Genomic DNA, 14,510 nt, shown 5'->3' on the forward strand with positions numbered 1-14,510 from the left:
AACTCAATATTAGATCTCACTTATTTTAAAAATGGACAAATTATTATAAAACAACACTTCATGAGTGCCTCATGCTCTAGTATTGTTTCTTGCTTTGAGATCTATTATCATGAAACAACCAACATAAACATAATGATAATGTAAAGAAAAAGAGAAACTAAAAGCATAATATAATATGTCAACCAATTAATTAAAGAAATGAGTCTAGATTACAATTACCATGATTTAACCAAATAATATATATAGAAATGGTTTCTCTTCATGTTGTAATAACATTCTCAAAAAGACTATCCACTCCCACTCCACCAAAAACTCTTCTCAATCTCTCTTAAGGTGGAAGTTACTAAATTATGTCACTCATCAACATTAGGAACTCTATCTCCATCTCCATGGCTGGAGCTCGAGTTCGAGTTAGACAATCCTAGAGCATCTCCCAAGTTGATCTGGTTTCGCATTGTTCGCCTCCCTATTCCCCCATTGCCCTTTCTCATCATCGCAGCGAATTCCCCATAATCAATTTGTCCATCCTGCAATTTCAGATAATAACTTTTAAATGCTTAACACATTTTTCTCTCTATCGAAAAAACTAAACAAAAAGCATACATTATCTTGATCGATTTCTTGTATCATCTCGTCGAGGTGGAAGTCGTTCAAACCAAACTCTTTGCAGGCTTGTTGAAGCTCATCGATTGTTATGAAACCGCTACCATCTTTATCGAAAAATGAAAATGCTGACAATAAGTTTTCCTCTCTTTCCAGCTTATTCAAGTGCACAGTTGCAGCAAGAAATTCACCATAATCGATCGTTCCACTGTTGTCAATATCTGCCTGCAAATAACTCACAAGCAAAATGTTAAGCAAAATGTTATGCCCGTTTTAGAATCTAATGGTGAAATTAGTAACATCCTCTTACTGCATCCATGAGATCTTTGATTTCGGATTCCATGAGCTCAGAACCAACTCTGTTTAGTCCCTCTTTAAGTTCATCATATGTGATAGTTCCACTATTGTCGGTGTCTATCATTTTGAACAACTCTTTTAAACCGCCAATTTCTTCTTCCGAAAGCCTCTCAGCTATGACCTGAACGCGAACGAGAAATTAGTGTTCTGCGATCGAGAGGGAGATATCCAACTTAAGAACATTAACAGCACAAATAGTCTCTAGGCTTTAAACCGAAAAACCTACAAGTAAATTCCTCCAACAAAATTAATCTATGTGAGATGCCATGATCAAAGCACATAATGCAACAAGTTTCCCATAATGCTAATGGGATTCAACTGAGTAAAGAACCCTCATTCCAACTTTGAACATTGGCAAAGTAAATACTACATCAAACCATTGATTCATATAATCATGTAATACCCAACAATTTGTGCATCTGTTAAATCACGAAAATATTTATTCACCCAATAAATGAAGAACCATGTAAGCTTCATTATAATTCCAAGTTACGAAAAACCTCCGTAGTGCAAAATTCAGACTCTGCTTAACTAAATGAGCATTACAATCATGTTAATCGCTTACTCGCAAAGCCATTTTTTTGAGTTTATTCATAGCAGAGAATTGCTTGAGGCGCGAAAGCACAGCAGAATCAAGGGGTTTATCTGGTGCAATCCTGTCATCTACAATCCAAGGATGGCCTGAAAGTAAAAGATAATTCTAGTTTGATTAGAGAACAATATGATTAACCACACAGTGAAATATTTCAAGAAGCCTCCCTCATCTATTGTTTTAGGATTCCCTAAAGTCAAAGTCAAGACTTACAAAGAACCTCATGAGCAGTCAGTCTTTTCTTTGGGTTTCTTTCAAGCATTTTTCTTATTAGATCCTTGGCACTTTCCGAAATACCAGGCCATGGTTCAGATTCAAAATCAAGTTTTCCTTGCAATATCTGTCTAAAGATCCCCATTTCAGTCTCTGCAGGTGACATAGAAAAGATTCAAACACAACATTCAATGACACATTTCTCACAAATAAATATACATTCCGTTATGTACTATAATAAGATATACTTTGGCTTCCAACCATTAGATCAACTCAATCTTAATCCAATAGTTATGGAAACCACACAATGCATACCCTCACGGGATTCAAAAACAACAATCGATGACACATTTCTCATATACATAGACATATACATCCCGTTCTATAAACTTTGTTTTATGTAATTTGATTAAGGTGGAATGTACTTTAGACTCGATTTTGATGTAATCAACTCAATCTTGATCCAATAGTTACCGAGACAACAAAATGCATTACAAAATCCACTCTCTCTCTCTCTCTCTTTATATATTTGTATATACATACACATTTCTCATATACATGATACATATAGTTTGTTTTATGTAATCTGATTAAAGTGAAATGTACTTTAGACTCATCAAACTCAATCTTGATCCAATAGTTACCGAGACCACAAAATGCATTACAAAATCTACTCTCCCTCTGTCTCTCTCTATATATATACATATATATATAATTATATACCTGCCCAGAAAGGTGGCACTCCACTTAACAAGATGTAAAGTATAACCCCTGCACTCCATACATCAGCTTCAGGTCCATAAAGCTTACGCAAAACCTCAGGAGCAACATAATAAGGACTACCCACAACATCAGAAAACGTTTCACCTGAAAAATAAAAAGCATAAAAAGAAACAAACTTTCTTGAAAATCATAAGTAAAGACTAAAACTATATTATATAACAAAACAAAACCCTAAAGATCAAAGAACAAGAAACCAAACCTGGTTTGTAAAAAACAGAGAGACCAAAGTCAGTGGCTTTAAGAGCAGCATCTTCCTCAACAGTATCAAACAAGAAATTCTCAGGCTTAAGATCTCTATGCATAACCCCAAGAGAATGACAAGCCTCAACAACCCCAACAATGGTCTTGGTCAACTTAGCAGCCTCTCTTTCACTATACTGACCTTTCTTAACAATCCTATCAAAAAGCTCACCACCTTCACAAAGCTCCATAACCAAATGAACAGTGTAAGAATCTTCATAAGTACCACGGATCCTAACCACGTTTGGGTGTTCAGACAAGTGGTGCATTATCTGAATCTCTCTCCAAACATCCTCGTAATCCTCAGAGCAAAGGAGCTTTCTTTTTGGGATCGATTTACAGGCGAAACGAAACCCAGTTGATTTGTCCGTACAAAGGAAGGTAGTACCGAACTGACCTTGGCCAAGCTTTCTTCCAAGATTGTATAGCTCAGTTACGCTTTGGGTCCGATATGGAAGGACCCATATGGGTTTCGATTGAGGAATCGAAGTGGATTTCTTCATTGGTGAATCAGAACAAGAAACAGAGCATAACCCAGAAAAACCCAGATGAGTAAGATCAATTCAAATCCAGTTCCAATTGGAATTTGAAGGAAGAAGAAGAAGATGAAGAAGAAAACGACGACGACCCAAAAAAGCCACCACTTCTCTCTCTTCCTCTCAGTCTGAATCTATAAATATATAATTATATATTATAATATATAAATAAAAGTATTATTTATTTTATTTTATCTTTTTTGATAATTAATAAAATAAAATAAATGTTTAAAAGTCATATTGTTATTATATAATTAAATATTCATTCTAATATCATTTAATTTAGAGCATTTTTATTGATATTATTATCGGGTATAGTACCATTAGCTATTAATGTAATAAAGTATTGAATTTTATATAATTTAAGAAATATCGTTAATCAAGACACCACCTATAAAAGGTAATGTACATCACTAATATTTTATAACATTTCTCTAAATTAGATTATGTGAGATTCAATACTTAATTAGAAATTATTATTATTACTATTAATTGTGTTTAACACCTTTTAGAGGCAACATTCTGTGATTGGTTAACAATATTGTCTAAAAATTATTATTATATTAAATTATATGAGACTTGATATTTAATTACACCAATAACGATATGATAACGATAAGGGTAATATATAGGGTAAATACTATTTTGGACCCTGTGTTTTGCAAAAGTTACCAATTGTACCATGTATTTTATTAAATGACAAAATGGACCCTGTATTTTCTAAAATTGTACAAATAGGACCCTGAATTGATTTTGAAAGATTAATTATAATTCGATCTAAAAGTGTTATGACAAAACTGTTTACATTTTTTATATCTGTTCGTATTAGGAATTATCTTCAAGTTAGTTGTATTAAAAAAAAATGTCTAAAATTAAGTTCAAGGTCATATTTTTACCATTTTTAGAAAATATAGGGTCTATTTTGTCATTTAACAAAATACAGGATCTAATCTGTAACTTTTGTAAAACACAAGGTCTAAAATGATATTTACCTTAATATATATTATTAGTACCTTTTAATATTTCTCTTAATTGCATTAATAGTCGTATGAGAGAATTTTTAGTCTATTTTTTATTTTATTTCTATCATTCATCCTATATATATAGCTATTTAAGATTGTCTCTAAATTTTTTTAAAAAAATTTAATAATTTATTATGTCAAAAATAAAATTTATACGTGCAAAAAAAGTCACAAAATAAAATATCTTAACTTTATTTTTAACAACATAATTTTGAAATTTTCTAATAAAAAATAGACTAAAAATCTTTTACAGAAATAAACCGTGTGCTATAAACTTTCTCATTAATATAATAATATTATTAATTTTTCTTTCTCAGACAAAAAGAGTAGTGCTACTACTCACCTCACCTGCTTGCTTCTTTTTATCCCTTTATTTATTATTTATTTTCTAAATTAAACATTATAATATTTGGAGTATATTGTGATTTACTTCATTCTTGCTTATAGTTAATGGTTATTGGGTAAACAAATTATGCATAAAATTATGCTTTATTTTTTTTATTTATTTTGATCTATAAAACATAATAGGGGGACAAGAGATTATGCGATGGTGGAGCTTTTGTTTGATAGAAAATCCATATAAATTATTAGTTGGTATCTATCTTGGTTGTGTAATAAATGTGTTATGTTCTTGTGATTTGAGAAGAGAGAGAGAAAGAAATGGATAATAATGACAAAAAACTCTTACAAAAATAAACATCAAAAATGGCAATTGGTATGGTACCCCAATAATGTCTATTTGCACGTGACCACACACGTGCATGCACTGGTGGGTGGGTTGCATGTGCCCAAATCATAATAATTAAAAAATTGTTAAAAAGTATCATTAGTTGTCACTATTCTCTTCATTATTATATTATTTCATTATTATTATATTATTATTAGTGTAATTAAATATCAACTACAGTATAATTTAAAATAAATAATTTTTAAAAAATATCACTAACTACTCTTATAGCGTCACTGATAAAAAATAAGATGTTGTGTACACCATTGATACCCAAAAACAATACTCTAATAATTAATAATAATGGCTATAAATGAGTATATGAAGTGTTATTATATTATAATGTCAAATTGACCCCTTAGCAAAATATTAGATTTGGATGATATCAAATACGTAAGCATAAGAATAAATGTCTTCAACAAAAACACCAAAGGGACACTATGCAATTTACTTGACATAACATGTAAATTAATATATAAGGTTTTTGGGGTTGTTGATAAACTTGACAAGCATAGTATTTTAGTACTAAAATCTAACTAGTAAGTAATAGTGTATCATATCATATCATCATCAGGCTCAGCAGCAGCAAGTAGCATAAGCCGATAAGCTTGGCTATAAGTCAGTCCTACTCGTTAGTTGATTCATGCATATCATGTTCACGATCATCATCATGTTAAAAATGCTAACACAATCTAAGAAGTTAAGATCCTAAATCTAGTACTAAGTAACAACTAGGAAACAAAAAACCAATCATCATATCATATCCCTCCCTCACTATACCCTCCTCTCCTCCTTCTCAAACCCCCCACCAAAATGTCCAACCAATCTAATAATTAGATGGATGCCTAATCATATTGACAAAACTAGCTATTTCATTCACCTTCTCTTCCATTTTAGCCTTCCAATTAAACAACTCTTGAAACATTTCCTGCCACAAAAGAAAACAGAATACATATTTCGAATGAGATTTTCGGTTACTCTTATGCAGTATCATTGATTGAGATGAAAAATACAGATTATTACCTGACACATAAATGATGAATTGTGGAAATCTGATATGGAGTTAGCAGTAATAGAAGAATCGGGTGTCACGTTAGCAGGATCTTCTTTCTGATTTCTCGGAAACTCCTGGCCATCCCTGAGTTTGCAAAACACAAATTAATCAAGGGTAACTCTTAAATATGATTATTGTGTTAAACTTTATGGTGATCTTCTTACTTTATCATTTTGTCTTTCAATCGTTCCATTTCTCTTGAAGAAGCAGCGCCTTGAGATAGGCAATCCCCGGTCTTGGAAGGAATAGGCAAGAATGAGTAGAGATCTTGCATCACAATATCTTGCTCAAGATTAAGAAGGCTGGTAGTAGTAGTAGTGCTATCGAACCATGGTAAAAGTTCGCTTCCCTGGCCATCATCGAGTTTAGTACTCTCTAACCAATCTTCCCACTGTTCATGAGCTTGAGGACTGGAAGTAGGATGTTGTAGCTGAGATTCTTGCATACTACTTAAGAAATTTTTAATTTCCACCAGCTGCTGCTCGAGTTTCGCTTTCCATGTTATTAAGTCCTCATACATTCCCTATTGAGAAAGAACATTCAAATTTGGCTTCATATGACTAAATCGAAATTGAAACACAAAATGCATCTTCTGTCCAACAGAAAACAGTTGCAAGTAAACATGAATGAGCAAAAAAAACCTGCATGCTCTTCCAAGAAGTTAAAATCAGTTTCAGGTTTTGATCAGTCTCAGCTTTCCATTTCACCATTTCCTTAAACATTTCCTGCAAATTTGAACAGCAATTGGGGTTTAGCAAGCAAAAAAAGAATAATGATGATCATCATCATAATTAATACTAACCAAACAAATGTTGTTTTGAGAGCTCACCTCAATTCGATTGCCATTGTATGGCTCTTGCTTCTTGCGCGATAACTCTTCCATATCACTTTTTTTATGCAGAAGAAACAATTTAGAAACAATGCACATCATCTTTAATAAAAGTTACAACAAAAAACTGAAAACCAACTAGCTTTACTACCTCTTCATTTTGTTCAACTCGGTTCTAAGCATTTTCAGTTCTCGAGCAGCAGTAACAGAATCATCATCATCCACTGGCTTCATGCTCTTCCCTGATGATGGAATCCAGAAAGGATCTTCCACCCCGGCTTGCTGTCGTATGTCATCAAGTTCAGCATCCTCCAACCAGTATTCCATCGCACCATCTCTGTTATGCCACCTTCTAAACCGCTCAGTCCCACCTGGAGCCACCTTCCCATCAAGATGCTTCAGCATATGATCAAGCAGGCCTGTATCGCCTATGGATTTACGAGCAGCACCCCTCAGTTCTTGTCTCGAAATTGGGTTCTGAAAAGTTGCTCCTTTAGTTTTCAAAATGTCCAACATGTTTTCCTCTGCCATCTTATACCTGCACATTTCGATTATCATCATAAACAAAACTCAACCAGAAAAGAAAAGACAAAACACAACACAACCGAAATTACCTCTCAGCAGACCACCTTTCTATTTGACAATCATTCTTCTTCCTGGACTTACGCTTAGAACTACTAGTCTGCTTCTGCTTCCCATGTAATTTTGCAGCCTTAGCTTCTTTGAGTTGTGTTCGGTTAAGGCGCTTCCTCTTGGTAAGTCCTTCTTGGGGTAATTGAAGGGTTTCAGTCTTGACAACAACAACAACACCACCTTTCTCTTTGGGTTCAGGTGATGATGATGATGAGTCTAATGAAAGCAAACAAGGATTCTTCTTGTCTTGAATTACATTGGGGTTTTTAAACACCATATGAGGACGAATACCCCACTCAGCCATTGAGGGCACACCTCAAAAATCACACACAAACCCTTCTTCTTCTTCTTCTTCTTCTTCTTCTCAGACACAGTACATTTCAGCAGTAAATGAGTTTTGAGTTTGAGTTTCACAATGAAACACCTTACCTACCAACTGACAACCCCAACAAAAAATATATATATATTAATAAATAATAATAAAAAAAAAACAAGGATTTGGGTTTGTTTCAACAAAACAAACCAAAGGAGAAAATGGGTCAACAAAAAAAAAACCAAAAAACACAAAAGGGTTGTGCTGTAAAACCCTAATACTAAACAATAAATAACGAGCAAATGTAATGTAATGTAATAGTAAGGGAAAAGAGGTTAAGTGGTTTCACCTTAGTAAGAATGAGAATGAAGCACCATTGTTGAAGATGATGATGATGATGAAGAAGAAAGGTGAGTTGATTTTGGGTTGTGATTATTTACAGAGTAGAACAAAACAGAGGAGAAAAAAAAGGAAAAGGAGGAGAAAGAAACCTTCCTAAACCCTAAACCGTCAACTTCTCACTCTTCACACACACTCTCTCTCTCTCTCTCCCCAATCAAAAAGCCACACCTCACTTCACTGCCCTTGCTCTCAGCTCCTCTCCTCTCCAATCAAATTTTTAATTTTTATTTCTGGGAAACAAAAAAAGATTTCATTTTTATTTTTGTCAAATAAAAAAAAATTGATTTTTATAGTTTTCTCGTTGGTAAAAATAAAAAAGATGACTTTTTTATGTGTAAGTGTGTGATATGAAAATGAAAAATGAGTATTTTGTGAGTTTATGTATTTAGGAATTGGGACTATAGAATAGATAACATCACATTTTGTCCTAGGAATTACAAATACAAACATTCCGACATAAATTTATGCTAACAACTCAACTGAGTTTATCAAGTTTTAAGGTAAATAATACATCATTATTCAAATTTGTATCAACCAATACATCATTAGTACAATTTTTCTTTAACAAAAGAAACAACTCATCTTTATTTGATTTCAAAATAAAATGTTTTTGAAGTTGGTATTCTAAAATGTGGGTGTGTCATCCAAGATAAATGGCTTGCTAACATATTGTTGCTTGGAAAATAAGGTTATTACACCGTGGGTGAATATTCGTCCAAGGTAGATGTGTGGATCAAGTTAGTGAAATTACTTTCCTTTTTTAATGTAAATCAAATCCCTACTTTTAAGAGATTCTAGCTTGTGATTGGTGTGAATTAAGAAAGTAATTTTAGTTATTGGAAGATGTTATAGCTTTATTGTCTAAATTTTCGGGGGCAGTTTTGTCACATGGGGCTCGCTCTAAGATTTTAGCGGCCTATGGTTGGTGTTACGTGCAGTCTATGATGGCACGTTACAAGCTAAGTGATGCCCACAAGTTGGCCAAGTGGTGGCGCATGTTGTGGTGCATGCAGGTGGCATGCTGATGCTTAGTTTGTATGCAGTGGCATTTTCGTAAATATCTTCATTATTGTCCGGATCGGGACGGGACTTGGTATTCACCATTTATTTGGGTCTACAAATAGAATGGTGCAATCGGTTTGGCAAAACTAGGTGATTTGGTATATGGTGCTTCCCATATGTCTACAGAGCAAAAATCATCTATGTTCCTGGTAGAAGGCTAAAAGCTCAGAATGCTCTTTAAGGGGGTACTCTGGTGTCAGCTCTCCACCACCCCTTGCACCTTGGTGCTAAGTGAGCTACTACTAGCCAGTGGGGACTAGTAGGGCGGGCATATGAGGACCACGAGGGGACTCATATGTCTCCATGAGTTAGAGTACTCATGGACATTATCGGGCCGACCCGGTAGTGCGTCGAAGAGTGCCGCCAGAGGTTCAATGGTACGTTTCCCTTGGCTTGCCGGTATGCCGCTTGCACGAGACGTGGCCTAGATCCTCCAAGAGACGTCGTGGTGCGCCTAGGCCACGAGTCTCAACACGAGATGACACGGGTAGTCATTCGTGGACTAGTTTGCATACGCGCATGGGATGGATGCACCATGTTGGAAAGGGGCAAAGGTCTAATGTATGCAACTGGTTTGGTGGCTTGTCTTGAGGGCCTGTCAACATGCGTGGAGGCATGGCGCCTTGAGGATTGGTCCATGGACGTATGGGAGTCCTTGGGCGACGAGGGAGACTATTCGGACAGTATCGAATGGGGCATGATAGAGGCGTTGGCACGTTGGCTTGGTGTTGGCATCTCGCCACACATGCTACCTTGGTCACGAGTGACAAGGTGAGCGTCGGTGTTGGGATTTGTCTGACCATGGTGGGAACCTATGGACAGTGCGAGTATCTTGGCTAGAGAGTCTCGGTACATGAATGCACTCATGGATGCTTGCGAGCATGACTCGGCGGGAGTTGTTCGAGAGACGGGAGTGTGCCCGAGGCACACGGTCGCGCGAAAAATGAGCCCATTGTTACTCGGATGGTTGGAAGGCTGACCTTGGCTTAGAGAAGTCAAGGTGCCGCACGGGTGTTCCGCTGCCTGAAAAGGTGAGCCCGTGACAGTTGGTATCAGAGCCAGGTTCATCTCAGTGGGAGGTGAACCTGGTTGGCCTATCCTAGAGAGGATATAGACGTGTGGACGGATCGAGATGGTCCGAATGTTGGAACAAGACGTCGTTGAGCCAGTTAGTCTTTTAAAGAGGATCAGTAGGCTGAGATGGAGTTAAGACGGGGTTGCTTTTCTTCATGGGAATACTGGACATCCTAGAGAGGAGACGTTGATGGTTGCTTCGAGTCAAGTTCAGAGATGCTAGAAAGACAACTACCACGTGAGACTGTAGAGAGGCGCAACAGAATGTTTGAAACTCGTTGGCATAGGACAAGGTTGAGGGGATAGTCCATGCTGTATGCTTGGTACACTAGGCCAAGTTTGCCTGAGTGACATTGTAAGCCGCAGGAGGCGCTTTTGTTGAAAAGGAAGCTTGCTGGCAGGAGTGTGGAAGTAGTGCAGGGACCGTCAAATCCTTGTTAGTCACGACAGAGGTCGAGAGTTGATAACTGAGATGGGTCTAATTGGGATAGACATGGAATGCTTCAGTTGCTACATGTGTGTGTCAAGATGGGACGCACATGGAGACCAAGGCAGGCAGAGGCCGCAATCGTCAGAGGATGGTTGTACTTGGAGGTGTTCGCATGCGAGTTTTATTTGATCCATATGGAAGCGCCGAGGCAGTTGAGTGGAATGTGTTGGCTTGTTAAATCACCAGAGGGCGTAAGTCACACAAAGACATCGGTAGAGTTGCGGAGTTGTGGAATAAAGGCATCAAGGAAGCCAGCAGGGCTGAGAAGACCGAGCGCAAGCATTGAGATGGCGCTAGAGTTTGTGTGGAGGCCAGAGGGCCGTGCCAGTGAGACTTAGTAGTCATGTTGGCCTGCGAAGGTCGAGAAGGGTGCTACAGTTTGCATGAAGGCCAGAGGGCTGCGTCATTGGAACTTAGTACACCGTGGGAGCCAGAAGGGCGTGATGCAAGTGTGAATCAGTTGGATGGTTGAGTGGGAAGTTAGTGCATGCATGTGGAAATCGACAGGGGTGCTAATGAAATAGTTGACTCGAGAGTCACATCCTGCGGGATGCACTTTTAGATGACATGGTGTGCATGAAGAGTTGGGGCGGTCAGGCATTTGCGTGTGGGCATGTTGTCGAGGACGCCAACAGATGAAGTGGGGGAGAGACCTTCACGGTTCACTCAACAAGACTAGTTATTCATTACAAGCATCGAGATGAGTATCATGGAGATTGATTGTTGTTCAGGATGTAAAGTCAAGAAGACTCAGGACACAGGCAGAGCCAGTTATCTAGGGTGAAAGTCCGCAGGACTCAGGTACTAAGATAACACCATGGCAATGTTGGCCTAAGGCAAAAGTCAGCAGGACTAGGGTACTAAGGCAACATTGAAATGTCGAGGGGCGAAGAGTCAGAATGATCGAGGCATTAGTTCAACATCTTCATCAAAGTGAAATGTGGAGTGGAGGAACCGTATGCGAGTATGCGGTTAGCTTGCGAGCTGTACCTTGAGAGGTATTCCTCTTAGAGAGAAGTTCTTCCCAAGTTGAAGTGGGGGAGCCCACTAATCCATGTGTTTGAAGAATCAGGGTACTTGTTCAGTTTAGGTGTGTGAATCCAGAGGGAAACACTACAACAGATTGGTTGTTCAGGGTGAAGACTTGCATGATTGCTGCAAGCTGCAGATAGACAATATGCAAGGGCGTAGACTGAGATCAAGACTGAGCTAGTTTGCGGCATGTTATGGGCATGTTTTGTGTTTATGGGAACACTGGTGTTGTATGGGACACTGTAAGCCGAATGGTTCAGAGAACATATGTCGATGGGAGATAGCGGATTGGGACGACTTCGAGTCTTAAGAGTAAGACTGGCTGTCATCAAGTTTATCGAAAATTAGCGAGTCATCAGAGGATGCAGGGTTGATTTTGGGAGATAAACTTGTGACACTATTTTGGGAGCCGACACAAGCAGGAGCTCAGAGGAGCGAGTGTGCAGTGGGTCAGTGGGACCTTTTGCATGAAGCCGTGGGTATGCGGTTGGGCCGGAGGGCCAATGTTGTGAACTTCGCGAAGAAATTGGGTGCAAGAGTGCACTTGGTGCTGCATTGGGTGCAGTTGGCTTGCGAGCCTCGTCCAGGTGGGACGCACCAAACTTTATCCTGCGATGAGAGTGTCTTGCTCGATTGCCATCAGGAGGATGGTGCGCCATAGAGTTGGCGTGTGTAGTTTCCGAAGGGACTTGTCCAGAGGGACTTGGCTTCAGTGAAAGCGTGTTTTGTAGGTGCCGTTGGGAACGGTTGGTTTGCGAACCTCACCCCGAGGGGTGCACCATACTTTGTCCTTGTCAAAAGGAGTATGCATTGGACGATTGGCGAGTGAGCTGCAATCAGAGGATGTGGTAGCTTCAGGGTCAGTGTTGCAAGGGCTACTTGGTTGACTGGAGGGACGTTGTGATGGACTCGGAGGAGTTCATGTAGGGGGAAGTATTCTAGTGCAGAGGCACTACTCCATGGGTGGATCTGAATAGCGACAGTGGCACAGGGTCTTTGATCAAGTCCAAGAGTGGGCGTGCGAGATCATCACCAAGAGGGTGGTTCTACGGAGGTAGGGGACAAGTGCAGACTTAGGATTCGGGAGAAGCTTGGGGTAAGCTTAGGAGTCGAGATCAGGGAGATTTGCCTGCGGTCCGTCGATGAGGGCATCGACATGTTGAAGTGGGGGAGAATGTTACGTGCAGTCTATGATGGCACGTTACAAGCTAAGTGATGCCCACAAGTTGGCCAAGTGGTGGCGCATGTTGTGGTGCATGCAGGTGGCATGCTGATGCTTAGTTTGTATGCAGTGGCATTTTCGTAAATATCTTCATTATTGTCCGGATCGGGACGGGACTTGGTATTCACCATTTATTTGGGTCTACAAATAGAATGGTGCAATCGGTTTGGCAAAACTAGGTGATTTGGTATATGGTGCTTCCCATATGTCTACAGAGCAAAAATCATCTATGTTCCTGGTAGAAGGCTAAAAGCTCAGAATGCTCTTTAAGGGGGTACTCTGGTGTCAGCTCTCCACCACCCCTTGCACCTTGGTGCTAAGTGAGCTACTACTAGCCAGTGGGGACTAGTAGGGCGGGCATATGAGGACCACGAGGGGACTCATATGTCTCCATGAGTTAGAGTACTCATGGACATTATCGGGCCGACCCGGTAGTGCGTCGAAGAGTGCCGCCAGAGGTTCAATGGTACGTTTCCCTTGGCTTGCCGGTATGCCGCTTGCACGAGACGTGGCCTAGATCCTCCAAGAGACGTCGTGGTGCGCCTAGGCCACGAGTCTCAACACGAGATGACACGGGTAGTCATTCGTGGACTAGTTTGCATACGCGCATGGGACGGATGCACCATGTTGGAAAGGGGCAAAGGTCTAATGTATGCAACTGGTTTGGTGGCTTGTCTTGAGGGCCTGCCAACATGCGTGGAGGCATGGCGCCTTGAGGATTGGTCCATGGACGTATGGGAGTCCTTGGGCGACGAGGGAGACTATTCGGACAGTATCGAATGGGGCATGATAGAGGCGTTGGCACGTTGGCTTGGTGTTGGCATCTCGCCACACATGCTACCTTGGTCACGAGTGACAAGGTGAGCGTCGGTGTTGGGATTTGTCTGACCATGGTGGGAACCTATGGACAGTGCGAGTATCTTGGCTAGAGAGTCTCGGTACATGAATGCACTCATGGATGCTTGCGAGCATGACTCGGCGGGAGTTGTTCGAGAGACGGGAGTGTGCCCGAGGCACACGGTCGCGCGAAAAATGAGCCCATTGTTACTCGGATGGTTGGAAGGCTGACCTTGGCTTAGAGAAGTCAAGGTGCCGCACGGGTGTTCCGCTGCCTGAAAAGGTGAGCCCGTGACAGTTGGCAAAGCATGCTCTGCGGTTAGACGATGAGCTATCCTGGTTCGAGGAGGTTTCAGCGCCGGTGGCGGACGTGGACGTCGTAAATTCATGAGTGATTTTAATCACTTTGTTAAAAAAAAAAAAAAAAAAAAAAAAAGAGCACTTGGGGTATTGAATCTTTGTAAATACTTTTGAGAGAGAAACTTTTTT

The 14,510-nt window shown here is 39.5% G+C and overlaps 2 protein-coding genes across 2 annotated transcripts; both read right to left on the reverse strand.

Annotated features, from left to right (window-relative positions):
* Positions 1-158: 158 nt before the first annotated feature.
* LOC115718751 (calcium-dependent protein kinase SK5) lies at positions 159-3,490 on the reverse strand. Its single transcript, XM_030647574.2, has 7 exons — positions 2,748-3,490; positions 2,489-2,632; positions 1,766-1,918; positions 1,526-1,641; positions 914-1,081; positions 604-828; positions 159-527 (listed from the first exon to the last, which is right to left on the reverse strand). The coding sequence occupies exons 1-7, from the start codon at positions 3,289-3,291 to the stop codon at positions 354-356; spliced, it is 1,524 nt and encodes a 507-aa protein (XP_030503434.1). The 5' UTR covers positions 3,292-3,490; the 3' UTR covers positions 159-353.
* A 2,029-nt stretch (positions 3,491-5,519) lies between these two features.
* On the reverse strand, positions 5,520-8,562 carry LOC115721194 (protein DYAD). The gene is made up of 8 exons (XM_030650452.2): positions 8,252-8,562; positions 7,571-8,025; positions 7,108-7,494; positions 6,957-7,014; positions 6,769-6,852; positions 6,292-6,650; positions 6,097-6,211; positions 5,520-6,001 (listed from the first exon to the last, which is right to left on the reverse strand). The coding sequence occupies exons 2-8, from the start codon at positions 7,891-7,893 to the stop codon at positions 5,900-5,902; spliced, it is 1,428 nt and encodes a 475-aa protein (XP_030506312.2). The 5' UTR covers positions 7,894-8,025; positions 8,252-8,562; the 3' UTR covers positions 5,520-5,899.
* Between the last annotated feature and the right edge of the window lie 5,948 nt (positions 8,563-14,510).

The sequence above is a fragment of the Cannabis sativa genome, chromosome 2, assembly GCF_029168945.1.
Source record: "Cannabis sativa cultivar Pink pepper isolate KNU-18-1 chromosome 2, ASM2916894v1, whole genome shotgun sequence".
NCBI lineage: Eukaryota > Viridiplantae > Streptophyta > Magnoliopsida > Rosales > Cannabaceae > Cannabis > Cannabis sativa.

Coding starts and splice junctions, on each gene's coding strand:
- LOC115718751 (XM_030647574.2), bottom strand. CDS start 3,291: ATGAAGAAATCCACTTCGATTCCTCAATCGAAACCCATATGGGTCCTT. Junction 1,919..2,488: donor AGTGCCACCTTTCTGGGCAG/GTATATAATTAT, acceptor TGTCACCTGCAG/AGACTGAAATGGGGATCTTT. Junction 829..913: donor TCAAAGATCTCATGGATGCA/GTAAGAGGATGT, acceptor AGTTATTTGCAG/GCAGATATTGACAACAGTGG.
- LOC115721194 (XM_030650452.2), bottom strand. CDS start 7,893: ATGGCTGAGTGGGGTATTCGTCCTCATATGGTGTTTAAAAACCCCAAT. Junction 6,651..6,768: donor CTTCTTGGAAGAGCATGCAG/GTTTTTTTTGCT, acceptor CTTTCTCAATAG/GGAATGTATGAGGACTTAAT. Junction 6,212..6,291: donor TTGAAAGACAAAATGATAAA/GTAAGAAGATCA, acceptor TTGCAAACTCAG/GGATGGCCAGGAGTTTCCGA.